Source organism: Tachyglossus aculeatus, chromosome 11 (assembly GCF_015852505.1).
Source record: "Tachyglossus aculeatus isolate mTacAcu1 chromosome 11, mTacAcu1.pri, whole genome shotgun sequence".
Lineage (NCBI taxonomy): Eukaryota > Metazoa > Chordata > Mammalia > Monotremata > Tachyglossidae > Tachyglossus > Tachyglossus aculeatus.
This window is the reverse complement of record NC_052076.1, coordinates 16,512,898-16,525,800: the sequence shown is the minus strand read 5'-3', so window position 1 is coordinate 16,525,800 and position 12,903 is coordinate 16,512,898. Positions and strand designations below refer to the sequence as shown.

At 43.9% G+C, this 12,903-nt stretch overlaps 1 protein-coding gene across 1 annotated transcript; it reads left to right on the top strand.

The window, feature by feature from the left end:
* Positions 1 to 269: 269 nt before the first annotated feature.
* Positions 270 to 11,798, top strand: LOC119934314 (keratin, type I cytoskeletal 28-like). The gene is made up of 8 exons (XM_038753766.1): positions 270 to 683; positions 3,097 to 3,179; positions 4,348 to 4,504; positions 5,675 to 5,836; positions 5,923 to 6,048; positions 8,715 to 8,932; positions 10,770 to 10,825; positions 11,656 to 11,798. Exons 1-8 carry the CDS (start codon positions 270 to 272, stop codon positions 11,796 to 11,798), a joined length of 1,359 nt encoding a protein of 452 aa, XP_038609694.1.
* Positions 11,799 to 12,903: the final 1,105 nt, after the last annotated feature.

Here is a 12,903-nt window from a genome sequence, read left to right as displayed (position 1 = left end):
GTTATTTTTGAGATAGCAATTTCTCCCAATTTCTCCCAAGGTTTCTACCCTCACTACAGAGATGGACGCAGAGATTAATTAGGAAAAACGTATCCAATTAAAGGTAATCACGCGGAGCTGGCAAAGAGATTTTGCCACGGGCAGGAGGAATTCATCCAGACACAGCCCACCAACTGGGTATAAAAGAATGGCGAAACCATCCGACCACGGTAATCTCTCCACTCAGCCCTCCGATCCCACTTGAATGAGGCCGCTGCCCCGGAAGGACCATGTCCCTGAGATTCTCCGGTGGTTCCAGGAGGGCTTGCTCTGGGCCTGGAGCGGGCTGTGGGAATAGCAGCTTCTCCCGCTCCTTGGTTGGAGGCCCAGCAGGAGGAAGCTTTGGAAGCAGTTTGGGTGGCCCAGGTGGAAGCCACATTGGTGGGAGCCTTGGAAATGCTTCTTGCTCGGCCTTCCTCGGGAGCGAGGGCGGGCTCCTGTCCGGGAACGAGAAGGTGACCATGCAGAACCTGAACGACCGCCTGGCCTCCTACCTGGACAACGTGCGGGCCCTGGAGGAGGCCAACGCCGACCTGGAGCGGAAGATCAAGGGTTGGTACGAGAAATTTGGTCCTGGCTCTTGCCGGGGACTCGACCATGATTACAGTAGGTATTTCCCTATCATCGAAGACCTGAGGAATCAGGTAAGAAACCATAAATTTGTCTCATTATTTTCATCTGCCCTTCAAAGCGTGCTTAGCTGGATAACTCTGGCATCCTGACAAAGGGATGAAAGGATGGCCTATTCATTCATTCATTCAATCGTATTTATTGAGCGCTTACTGTGTGCAGAGCACTGTACTAAGCACTTAAAGTGGATAGAGAACGGGCCTGGGTGTCAGAGGACATGGGTTCTAATCGTGGCTTTGCTACCTGCCTGTGTACCTTCTTAGGCAAATCATTTAGCTACTCTGTACCCTGTACCTCAATTTCCTCTTCTGTAAATTGGGAATTAAAAACCTAGTTTCTATCCCCCTTCCTTGGACTCTGAGCCCTATGTGGAACAGAGGCCGTGTCCTATATAGTTCTTAATATAGCGCTTTTTTATGGTATTTGTTAAGTGCTTATTATGCGTCAGGAATTGTAGTAAGCTCTGCACACAGTAAGCGCTCAATAAATACAATTGAATTGAATTGAATTGAATTGAATTGAATTAGTGAGTACTGGGGTTGAGATAAGGTAATCAAGTTGAACGTAGACCATATAATAATAATAATGATGATGGCATTTGTTAAGCGCTTGCTATGTGCAAAGCGCTGTTCTAAGTGCTGGGGGGGATACAAGGTGATCACGATGTCCCACGTGGGGCTCACAGTCTTCATCCCCATTTTACAGATGAGGTAACTGAGGCTCAGAGAAGTTAAGTGACTTGCCCAAGGTCATACAGCAGACATGTGGGGAAGCCATATGTGAGTCCCAAGCCCGGGCTCTTTCCACTGAGCCACGCTGCATATCCCACATGGGGCTCACAGTATTAATCTCCTTAACACACAGTTAAGTCACTAACAAATACCACTATAATAATAATGATGATGGTAATTGTTAAGCACTTACTACATGTCAAGCACCCTTCTAAGCGCTGGGGTAGAGACAAGCTAAGCACGTTGGACACAGTCCCTGTACCACATGGGGCTCACAGTCTTAATCCCCATTTTACACAAGAGGTAACTGAGGGACAGAGAAGTTAAGTGACTTGTCCAAGGTCACACGGCAGATAGGTGGTGAAGCTGGGATGAAAAACCAGGTCCTTCTGACTTCATCTATTAGGCTATGCTGTTTCAATTAAAGTAATCGAGTCAAACCTCCATGGCGCCTAACCAGAGTGTGAGTGTGTCAAAGAGTGTGACTTGTCACACTTGTCGGAGTGTGACAAACTCTGAAGAGGACGGAATTCTTCTTTCTACAGGTTTTATATATGAATATTCATGGATGTGAGTTTCAGCGGCTCTAATTCCCTTTAAGAGACCTGCGCCTTTAGTTTCACCACTGGGCAGGCACTGATTTTAAAATAATTTCACGTGCAATGCAATTTCTTATTCCTATTAATGAAAGCTGTGGCCTAGGGGACAGAGCATGGGCTTGAGAGCCAGAAAACCTGGGCCAGAGAAGCAGCGTGGCTCAGTGGAAAGAGCCCGGGCTTTGGAGCCAGAGGTCATGGGTTTGAATCCCAGCTCTGCCAGTTGTCAGCTGTGTGACTTTGGGCAAGTCACTTCACTTCTCTGTGCCTCAGTTCCCTCATCTGTAAAATGGGGATTAAGATTGTGAGCCCCCTGTGGGACAACCTGATCACTTTGTAAACTCCCCAGCGCTTTGAACAGTGCTTTGCACATAGTAAGCGCTTAATAAATGTCATTATTATTCAGCGCTTAGAACAGTGCTTTACACCTAGTAAGCGCTTAATAAATGTCATTATTATTCAGCGCTTAGAACAGTGCTTTACACATAGTAAGCGCTTAAAAATGTCATTATTATTCAGTGCTTAGAACAGTGCTTTACACATAGCAAGCGCTTAATAAATGTCATTATTATTCAGCGCTCAGAACAGTGCTTTACACATAGTAAGCGCTTAATAAATGTCATTATTATTCAGCGCTTAGAACAGTGCTTTGCACATAGCAAGCGCTTAATAAATGCCATCAAAAAAAAAAATCCCAACTCTGCCACTTGCCTGCTGTGGGACCTTGGGCAAATCACTTCACTTCTCTGTGCCTCAGTTATCTCCTGTGTAAAATGGGGATTAGTACTGTGAATCCCAATGGGGTCAGAGATTATGTCCAACTTGATTAACTCGTATCTACCCCAGAGCTCGTACAGTGCCTTTCACCTAGTAAATGCTTAAAGAATTTAAAATAAATAAATAATAGGTCCATGCAGCATTTTACAGAGAATGATTTCAGGACACAAACCCACATCTATCTGGAAAGTTTTAAATGTTTCACTATCCTTTGAGCGCTTAGGGGAAATTTCACTGCAGTAGCTGGAATTGCAATTGTTTTGGCAATATGCATTTTAGCGTGATAAAATTATCCTTTAGTACGTTTTTCTAAAATATTCCAGATCATCTCTTCCACCACCTGTAATGCCAATGTGGTTCTACAGATTGACAACGCCAGGCTAGCTGCTGATGATTTTCGTTTAAAGTAAGTGCGGCCGATTCATTCATTCATTCAATCGTATTTATTGAGCGCTTACTGTGTGCAGAGCACTGTACTAAGCGCTTGGGAAGTACAAGTTGGCAACATATAGAGACGGTCCCTACCCAACAGCGGGCTCACATTACCGGTAATGATTTTACCCCCAAAAGATTATTTTCTCTTTTCCTTGAGGATTAAATGTAATCCTTAGAGACAGCGTGGCTAAAGAAAAGGAACACGAGCTTGGGAATCAGAGGACCTGTGTACTAATCCCGACTCCACCACTTACTTAAGCGCTGTGTGACCTTGGGCAAGTCACTTAACTTCTCTGTGCCTCAGTTCCCCCTTCTGCAAAATGATGGTGCAAAACCTGCTCTTCCTCATATGTAAAATGTGGAACCCAATATCTACCCAAGCACTTTGTACAGTGCTTGACACATAATAAGGGCTGACGATCTTTTATTATTATTATTAATTCCCAAATAAAAATGAAGGCATTCATCAAAAAGATAATTCATTCTAAAGTACTCTTCTCTAGCTGGTTCCCAATTTTTCATTTAAAAAATACTAATCAATCAATCAATCGTATTTATTGAGCGCTTACTGTGTGCAGAGCACTGAACTAAGCGCTTGGGAAGTACAAGTTGGCAACAACTAACAAAAATAAAGTACAATAATGGTAGTGGAATTAGATGACTTTCAGGGAATCGGGTTTCATCTGATTTTCCCTATCATGTTATCTTCAAAGTCCTCCTTAAATCCCTCCTTGTACTCCTCCTCCTCTTCCCAAAAGCCTTCCCCAATTAATTCACAACAGCCCAATCATAGCACTTAACTATTTTATTCCTATCCTCCACATAAATGAAAAATGTACTTTTGATTTATAAATGTATTTGCACGTTTAATTATTTATTTATTACCATTTTTTATTCAGCCATTTCATTTATTTATCCTGCCTTATTCCTCCTCCTGCTTTCATTAAATACATTTTATCAGTTGCCCCCATTAAACCGTAAGCTCCTCGAGGACAAGGAATGTGTATCTTGCTACTGCTACACTCTCCCTGTGCTTAGCTGTCAGCAGACGTTACTGATCAATTAATACGTCAAAGGAAATTCCTATTTCACTGAATGATATGATTGGCCCCCAAAAGCTCTCTTTCTGCCCATTTAAGGTTTGAAAACGAGCTGGCTCTACACCAGAGCGTGGAGGCAGACATCAACGGCCTGCGGCGAGTCCAGGACGAGCTGACCCTGTGCAGGACGGATCTGGAGATTCAGTACGAGACCCTCAGCGAGGAGCTGACCTACCTCAAGAAGAACCACGAGGAGGTAGCTCAACCGCCATTTCAATCAATCAATCAATCAATCGTATTTATTAAGCACTTACTGCGTGCAGAGCACTGTACCAAGCCCTTGGGAAGTACAAGTTGGCAACATATAGAGACAGTCCCTACCCAACAGTGGGCTCACAGTCTAACTTTCCACTTTCCTTCTCACTGCATAAGGCTTCGTTCTGTGACTCTGGGAAGAAATGTTAGGCGGCCTTCCTTTCCCCTGAGCTGATGATTTTTCTCTTTCGTCTGTAAGACTGTAAACATGTTTGGGGCAGGGAACATGTCTACTAACTCTGCTAATAACAATAATAGTACTTATTAGGCACTGTTCTAAGCACTGGGGTAGATACAAGTTAATCACGTTGGACACAATCCCTGTCCCACATGGGGCTCACACTCTTAATCCCCATTTTACAGAGAGAGGCAGAGAGAATCAATCAATCAATCAATCGTATTTATTGAGCGCTTACTGTGTGCAGAGCACTGTACTAAGTGCTTGGGAAGTACAAGTTGGCAACACATAGAGACAGTCCCTACCCAACAGCGGGCTCACAGTCTAGAAGGGGGGGACAGAGAGAAGTTAAGTGACTTGCCCAAGGTCACACAGCAGACAGGTGGTGGAGCTGGGATTAGAACCTTTAGATGCCCAGGCCCGTGCTCTATCCACTAAGCCATGCTGCTTCTCTGTTGTATTGTAACTTCCCAAGTGCTTAGTACGGTGCTCTATGCACAGTAAACATTCAATTAACACAACTGATGATGGTACATTGAAATCTGGTTTAAGCCACCATATTCCAGGAATGCTTCCATCACAAGAGACAGTCAGCTTTCCTGTACTAGTTGTGATTTTGCCTGGTGTGCATTTCACCCGCTCAGAGAGACACCCTGTCCTTCCAAGATTGTGAGCTCACAGTCCTCATCTTGCCTAGAATGAACCTCAGTGCTTGTGGTTCAGGAAATACTAAAGAAATCTGTAGAAGGGGAGTAGGAAGATCCCGGCAAGGATCTGGATGCGATAAAGAAAGGATTTCCTCCACATCACACAACCAACATTCAGATGGCCAATTTCAGGATCTAGAATCGACTTTTAAAAAGCGGTTTAATCAATATGAGTGGCATGAAAAAGCACATGATTCTCAAAATGACTCAAACGCTTCCCTTCCAGGAAATGAAAGTCCTCCAGTGTGCGGCGGGTGGGAACGTGAATGTGGAAATGAACGCGGCCCCGGGAGTCGACCTGACCGTCCTGCTGAACAACATGAGAGCCGAGTATGAAGATTTAGCTGAGCAGAACCGCAGGGACGCCGAAGCCTGGTTCAACGAAAGGGTAAATCCCTTATGCCTAATGGGGTCCCGTCCTTCCATCCTGACCTCTCCTAACTAGACTTAACTGGTCTGCAAATTTCTTTTCAGAGCGCCAACCTGCAGCAGCAGATCTCGGATGACGCCGGAGCCGCCACCTCGGCCAGGAACGAGCTCACGGAGATGAGACGCACCCTCCAGACTCTGGAGATCGAGCTCCAGTCCCTCTTGGCTACGGTGGGGAGAAGTCCAAAGTCAGACTGGTTTTGGTTACTGGAAACTTTCATGATTAATCTTTCCCTCCTGGAGACATAGCGGGCAGCTCTGTCACTTGCCCGCTGTGTGACCTTGGGAAAGTCACTTAACTTCTCTGTACCTCAGTTACCTCATCGGAAAAATGGGGATTAAGAGTGTGGTCCCCTTGTGGGATGTGGACTGTGTTCAACCTGATTAGCTCTTATCTACCCCAGTGCTTAGTACAGTGCCTGGAACATAGTAAGTCCTTAGCAAATCCCATAAAAAAAAGAGTCTCCATTTTCCTTCTTCCCAGACAGGCCAAGGGAACCTTTTTTTTTTTTTCCCTTCATAGTATTTGTCAAGTGCTTACTATGTGCCAGGCACTGTTCTAAGCCCTGGGGTAGATATGAGCTAATCAGGTTGGACACAATCCATGCTCCTCCTGGGGCTCACAGTCTCAATCACCATTTTACAGATGAGGGAACTGAAGCACAGAGAAGTTAGGTGACTTGCCCAAGGTCAAATAGCAAACAAGTTCGGCGAGAAATATATGTATCTATGTTTGTACATGTTTATTACTCTATTTTACTTGTACATATCTATTCTATTTATTTGATTTTGTTAGTATGTTTGGTTTAGTCTCCCCCTTTTAGACTGTCTGTAGATGTTGCCAATTTGTACTTCCCAAGCGCTTAGTACAGTGCTCTGCACATAGTAAGCGCTCAATAAATATGATTGATGATGATGATGATTAGATTAGACTCCCAGGCCTTGGCTCTATCCATTAGGTCGCACTGATTCTCTCCCCACCAGTATCCCCACCCCGATCAGGAAAGGATGCAGATCCTCAGATTCTGCCAAATGAAGAGAAAATTAAACCATTTCATTATAAAAAAATTAATAACTGCCTTTCCTGAGCCGTATGGAGTACTCAACCCACAAGCCAGAATGTACAAAATAAAAATTTTGCCTTAAAGTGTTAAGATTCTTAAATAAGTGTCACCCCATGCCCTCAGTCATCATCATCAATCGTATTTATTGAGCGCTTACTGTGTGCAGAGCACTGTACTAAGCACTTGGGAAGTCCAAGTTGGCAACGTATAGAGACAGTCCCTACCCAACAGTGGGCTCACAGTCTGAAAGGGGGAGACAGAGAACCAAACCAAACATACTAACAAAATAAAATAGAATAGATATGTACAAGTAAAATAAATAAACAAATAAATAGAGTCCTGGGGTGAACAGCAACTGCTGACCCCCACCCCACTGCCCACCCATGTGTGAGAGGGAAGGATCCAGAGTGCGTGGGTGGCGGGGAGTCCCGGCGTGGCAAGTGCAACATAATGCTCTTCTCTAATTATTCCTTACTTCACTGACTGCTAAATGATGTAAAGACAGAGCCTTTTTCCAACTAGCAGCAGAATGCCTGTCCTCACAGAACTCCAGTCAGTAATCTGACGACCCCAGGAGAAAAGTTATTGAAGGAAAGTCCTTTCCAGAAGACGTGTTTTTCCTTAGACAAACAGGAGAGTCCAACAGAAATGCATGATGGACCCCACCTCAGGGAATGATGAGGCTGTGGTTCCTGAATGAGAACTCACTCTTCCCAGCTGTTTCTGGCCCGCAACCTCAGATGTTGGTCTCATCCCAAGGATCTTGGAAGCACCAACGGAGTGTGGGCTGGGTCCAGCCACAGTGAATCACCACTGAAATGGGCTTTGGACAGCAGCCTGAGGAGCATCTGAAAGGCCCAAATTAACCCCCCACAATAGAATATTTGCATCCCACAACCTCATCCCAGAGGCTTCTAGGGAATGCCCAGTTGTCCAGGGGATTCCTGGTGGGTCAGGATAATGCCATGCCCCTAAACATATGCTTTTAAAGGTAAAATAATGATGGCATTTTTATTAAGTGCTTACTATGTGCAAAGCACTGTTCTAAGCGCTGGGGAGGTTACAAGGTGATCAGGTTGTCCCACAGGGGGCTCACAGTCTTAATCCCCATTTTACAGATGAGGTAACTGAGGCCCAGAGAAGTTAAGTGATTTGCCCAAAGTCATACAGCTGACAATTGGTGGACCTGGGATTTGAACCCATGACCTCTGACTCCAAAGCCCGTGCTCTTTCCACTGAGCCACGCTGCTTAGCAGAGTAAAGGAAATCTCTGGATCTCTAGAGCTGAGTTCAGGCAAGGGAGGTTCTTTGAGAAGCTAGAATGTTCTTCTTTCCAATGAGAAGTAAACAACATCCCCAGTTTGGTCTGTCCTGCCTCCACATAGCACTTTCTTTGAACAATCAATCAATCAATCAATCATATTTATTGAGCACTTACTGTGTGCAGAGCACTGTACTAAGCGCTTGAGAAGTACAAGTTGGCAACATATGGAGACAGTCCCTACCCAACAGTGGGTTCACAGTCTAAAAGGGGGAGACAGAGAACAAAACCAAACATACTAACAAAGTAAAATAAATACAATAGAATAGAATAGAATAGAATAGAATAGAATAGAATAGAATAGAATACAACCTACAACAGATTACTGTGGGCAGGGAAGGTGTCTGTGATATTGTTTTATTGTAATCTCCCAAGCACTTAGTAAGCACCCTGCACACAGTAAGCGCTCAATAAATACGATAACTGACTGACTTTTTCACCTCAACCCCCAGAAACATTCGCTCGAATGCTCCTTGGCTGAGACGGAGGGAAACTACTGCGTCCAGCTCTCCCAAATGCAGGCCCAGATTGGGACCCTAGAGGACCAGCTGCAGCAGATTCGCACTGAAACTGAGGGCCAGAAACTGGAGTACGAGCAGCTTCTGGACATCAAAATTCACTTGGAGAAGGAAATCGAGACCTACTGTCACCTGATCGATGGCGACGGAGAGTAAGTACCGGGTTTGAAAAGCTTTTAAAAATTCTATTTCGCTACCCAAAGACTTTACCTCTTCTTCCTCCTTATTTTCTCTTCCACTCCAATGCCAACAGGTTCACTGATTCCCTCAGTTACTCTAACCTCCTTTTCACTGGTTTTCTGACTCCTCTGGCCTCCCCAGTGCTTAATACGGTGCCTGGCACATAATAAGTGCTTAACAAATACCATCGTTATTATTTACCCTAGTCAGTAATTCCTAAATGTTACTACCACATAACCCCCTACTGTATGGCCACTGGGCCTCTTTCTTCAGATCACTTTAATAATAATAAACTCCCGGTTACCTTCCAGATCAATTCCAATAGTTGTCTTTGAGAGCTGTCAACATATAGTTGTCTCTATATGTTGCCAATTTGTACTTCCCAAGCGCTTAGTACAGTGCTCTGCACATAGTAAGCGCTCAATAAATACGATTGATGATGATGATGATGATGAGAGTTTATTTTATTTCCTTTCAACCCCGAAGCCTCCTGGAACCCCATATGAACCTCAACCCACGTGGGCTTTTTCTTCTCACCCATTCTTCCTGATAGCCCGTTGCCTTGAATAATTTTAATCTTAACATCGGCCTCATTTCCTTAAAGACCTCCTTCCTGGACTGACTTGCATTAAACCCACTGGAAAATGGGATCGTAGGAGTAGTGGATAAGCCAATACCGTTGGTCTGAAATAAACTACACCATTCAATCCCCATGTATGCCGGTATGCTGGATAAAAATACATGCACACTTGTTTTTTTCTAAGGCCCCATCATCCCTAGAGGAAGAAAGTTACACATGAACCTATAGGTGAATTTCACTGGCATATATGGAGAGAGACAGAGAAAGAGAGAAAGGGGGTGGAGGGGAGGAGAGTTGGAGTGGAGTGAGGAAGAATGTCCCAGATGGAATTTCATCATCAAGGCTGGGGGAGCGTCCCAGGACACTGGTTTTTTTTGAAGAGGGGAGTGTGCAACACGCAGAGGGTGAGTGCTCCCTTTAGCCAATCTTTCATTCATTCATTCATTCAATTGCATTTATTGAGCGCTTACTGTGTGCAGAGCACTGTACTAAGCGCTTAGGAAGTACAAGTCTGCAACATATAGAGACGGTCCCTACCCAACAACGGACTCACAGTCTAGAAGGGGGCTCTTGCCCATTAGTTTGGGGTGTCTGAAAATGTCATGACTTTCCTTTCCCCAATCTCAGCAGTCCATTTTTTGGTGGGACTGCACATCCCACGGACAAATGGGAGCTTTAACTTTCTACTCCTCACCATGCCCACCTTGCCCATCCCAATCTGCTTCTACCAAGGCACAAAGTCATGAGGGTCCACCTGAGGCGATGCACCTGAGCCCTCCGGTGCCTGCTCCACCCAGGAAAACATCTCTATTCCTCACATATGGCTAGCTTTTGTTCTTTTTTATGGTACTTGGTAAGCACTATGTGCCTAGGCTCTTTAGGCAGGGAGCTTGTTGTGTGCAGGGAATGTGCCTGTTTACTGCTGTATTGTACTCTCCCAAGTGCTTAGCACAGTGCTCTGTACACAGTAAGCGCTCGATAAATATGCTTGACTGACTGATCAACTCACTCTAGTTGATCCTTAGTAAACAACGACCAATAAGCTAGAACTGTCAAGTAAAAAACGAAGAAAAACTCCATTTCAGTCCTGACACCTCCAGAACTTAATATTCATTTTCCTAGCAAACTGAAATCTGTTCCTGACAATGAAATTGCATTCAGGTTGATACCTTACTATCTTCATAGTCATCCTTCACCAATGAAAAAAGAATTTGTTGGTTCTTCCACAGATCGTGTTTCCAATCCAAAAGCTATGTACCTGGAGGTCTGGGAAGTCCAAGTAAAGGTATTGTGAACACCACACTGCTTCCAATAATATTCCTGGGTATCAGAGGGTTCGTTGCCTTCCCATAGTCAGCTGCAGCCTATGATAAAATGACATTGGTCCAGGGAATGAAGACAATTTAAGCTCTCCAGCTCAGATAATGCCCCATTTGATTTAATCAATCAATCAACCAATCACTGGTATTAATCAAGAGCTTAAAGTGTGCAGAGCACTGTACTAAGCAGTAGAGAGAGTAAAATACAACAAAGTTTGTAGACATATTCCCAGCCTACAAGAAGCAGAAGAAGCAGACTGTGATCTAATGGACAGCGCATGGGCCTAGCAGAGAGAGGGACCTGGGTCCTAAGGCCGGCTCCTCCACTTTTTTAATGTGTGACCTTGGACAAGTCACTTGACTTCTCTGTGCCACAGTTACCTTAACTGTAAAATGGGAATTAAGAGCGTGAGCCCTATGTGGGACATGGACTTTGTCCAACCTGATTAGTTTGTATTTAGCCCAGTGCTTCTTACAGTGCCTGGCACAGAGTTAAGTACTTAGCAAATGTCATAAAATAAACAAGCTTACAGTTGAGAGGTAGAGACAGACATTAATATAAATAAATAATATATATATATATACTTATATATATATATATATATACTATACTAGTATATATATATACTATATATATATAAGTGCTAGGGCTGAGGGTCGGGTGAGTACTAAATGCCCAAGATATATGGTGATTCCTAATTATGCTAGTTAGAGATCAATACCACATGTTATACTGGAGCACAATTTCAACATGGTAACATTTTTAACTGGATATATCCTTCTGGTTCTTTTCCAGATCTATCCAAAACTACCCTGGTGAAGACCGTTGTTGAGGAGATAGATCCACGAGGAAAAGTCCTCTCATCTAGAGTCCACTCAATTGAAGAAAAGTCTTCCAAAATAAGTGCCATTAAAACAGAGCAGAGAACCCCTTTCTAACCAGAAGAAGTTCAATCAGAGATTATCGAGCCTTGTGTACCATTCTAATTATCAGAAGAAAAGTATTTTCTGCCGTTAAAGGAAAGATGCTTATTGAAAGTGCCTCTGCTTCTTCTTTTCTCTTTCCAGGTGGTAGGGTTTTTGGCTCATTTGTTTTTAATTTAAATAAACTATTTCCATTTCCGGGTGATTAAATAAGCATTTCATTTGCAAGTCATTTCTGCATTGCGTCATTTGCTTAAAATTTGGGGATGAGATACTTGGGAGAAATCTAAATAAGAGTCTTTGCAACTGTTTTAAAGTAAAACTTAGCAACATAAGTCAAGTTGGAGATTGAAAGATTTTCAGTTTCTCTGAATAATAATACATTTAGATTATAGCTAAAGAGGCATGTAATAGGGAGACTTTGGAAGGTCTCCAGATGATTGCGAATCCACAGGACCTAGTGGAAAGACTACGGACCCGAGAATCAAAGGATCTGGGTTCTTATCCCAGCTCCACTACTTGCCTGCTGTGTGACTCTGGGGAAGTCATTTCACTTCTCTATGCCTCTGATTTTTCATCTGTAAAATGGAGATTAAATATCTGCTCTCCTTCCCTCGATCTTGTCTATCTCACCAGCGGCCTCTCACCAATGTCCTGTCTCTGGCCTGGAACATCCTACCTTTTCATATTCGACGGACAATTACTCTCCCCACCTTCAAAGCCTCACTGAAGGCCCATCTCCTCCAACAGGCCTTCCCTGATTAAGCCCTCTTTTCCTCTTTTCCCACTCCCTTCTGCATTGCTTCCGTTATTCACCCCTCCCTCATCCCCAAAGCACTTATACACATATCTGTAAATTGCCTATAGTAATAATTGTGGTGCTTACTATGTGCCTGGCTAATCAGGTTGGATACAGCCCCTGTCCCACGTGGGGCTCACAGTCCTAATCCCCATTTTACAGATGAGGGAACTGAAGAACAGAGAAGTTAATAGCTTGCCCCAAGTCACACAGAAGAGAAGTGGCAGAGTGGCACAGTCCTTCTGACTCCAGGGCCCCTCTAGACTGTGAGCTTGTTCTGGGCAGGGAATACATCTACCAACTCAGTTATATTATTATATT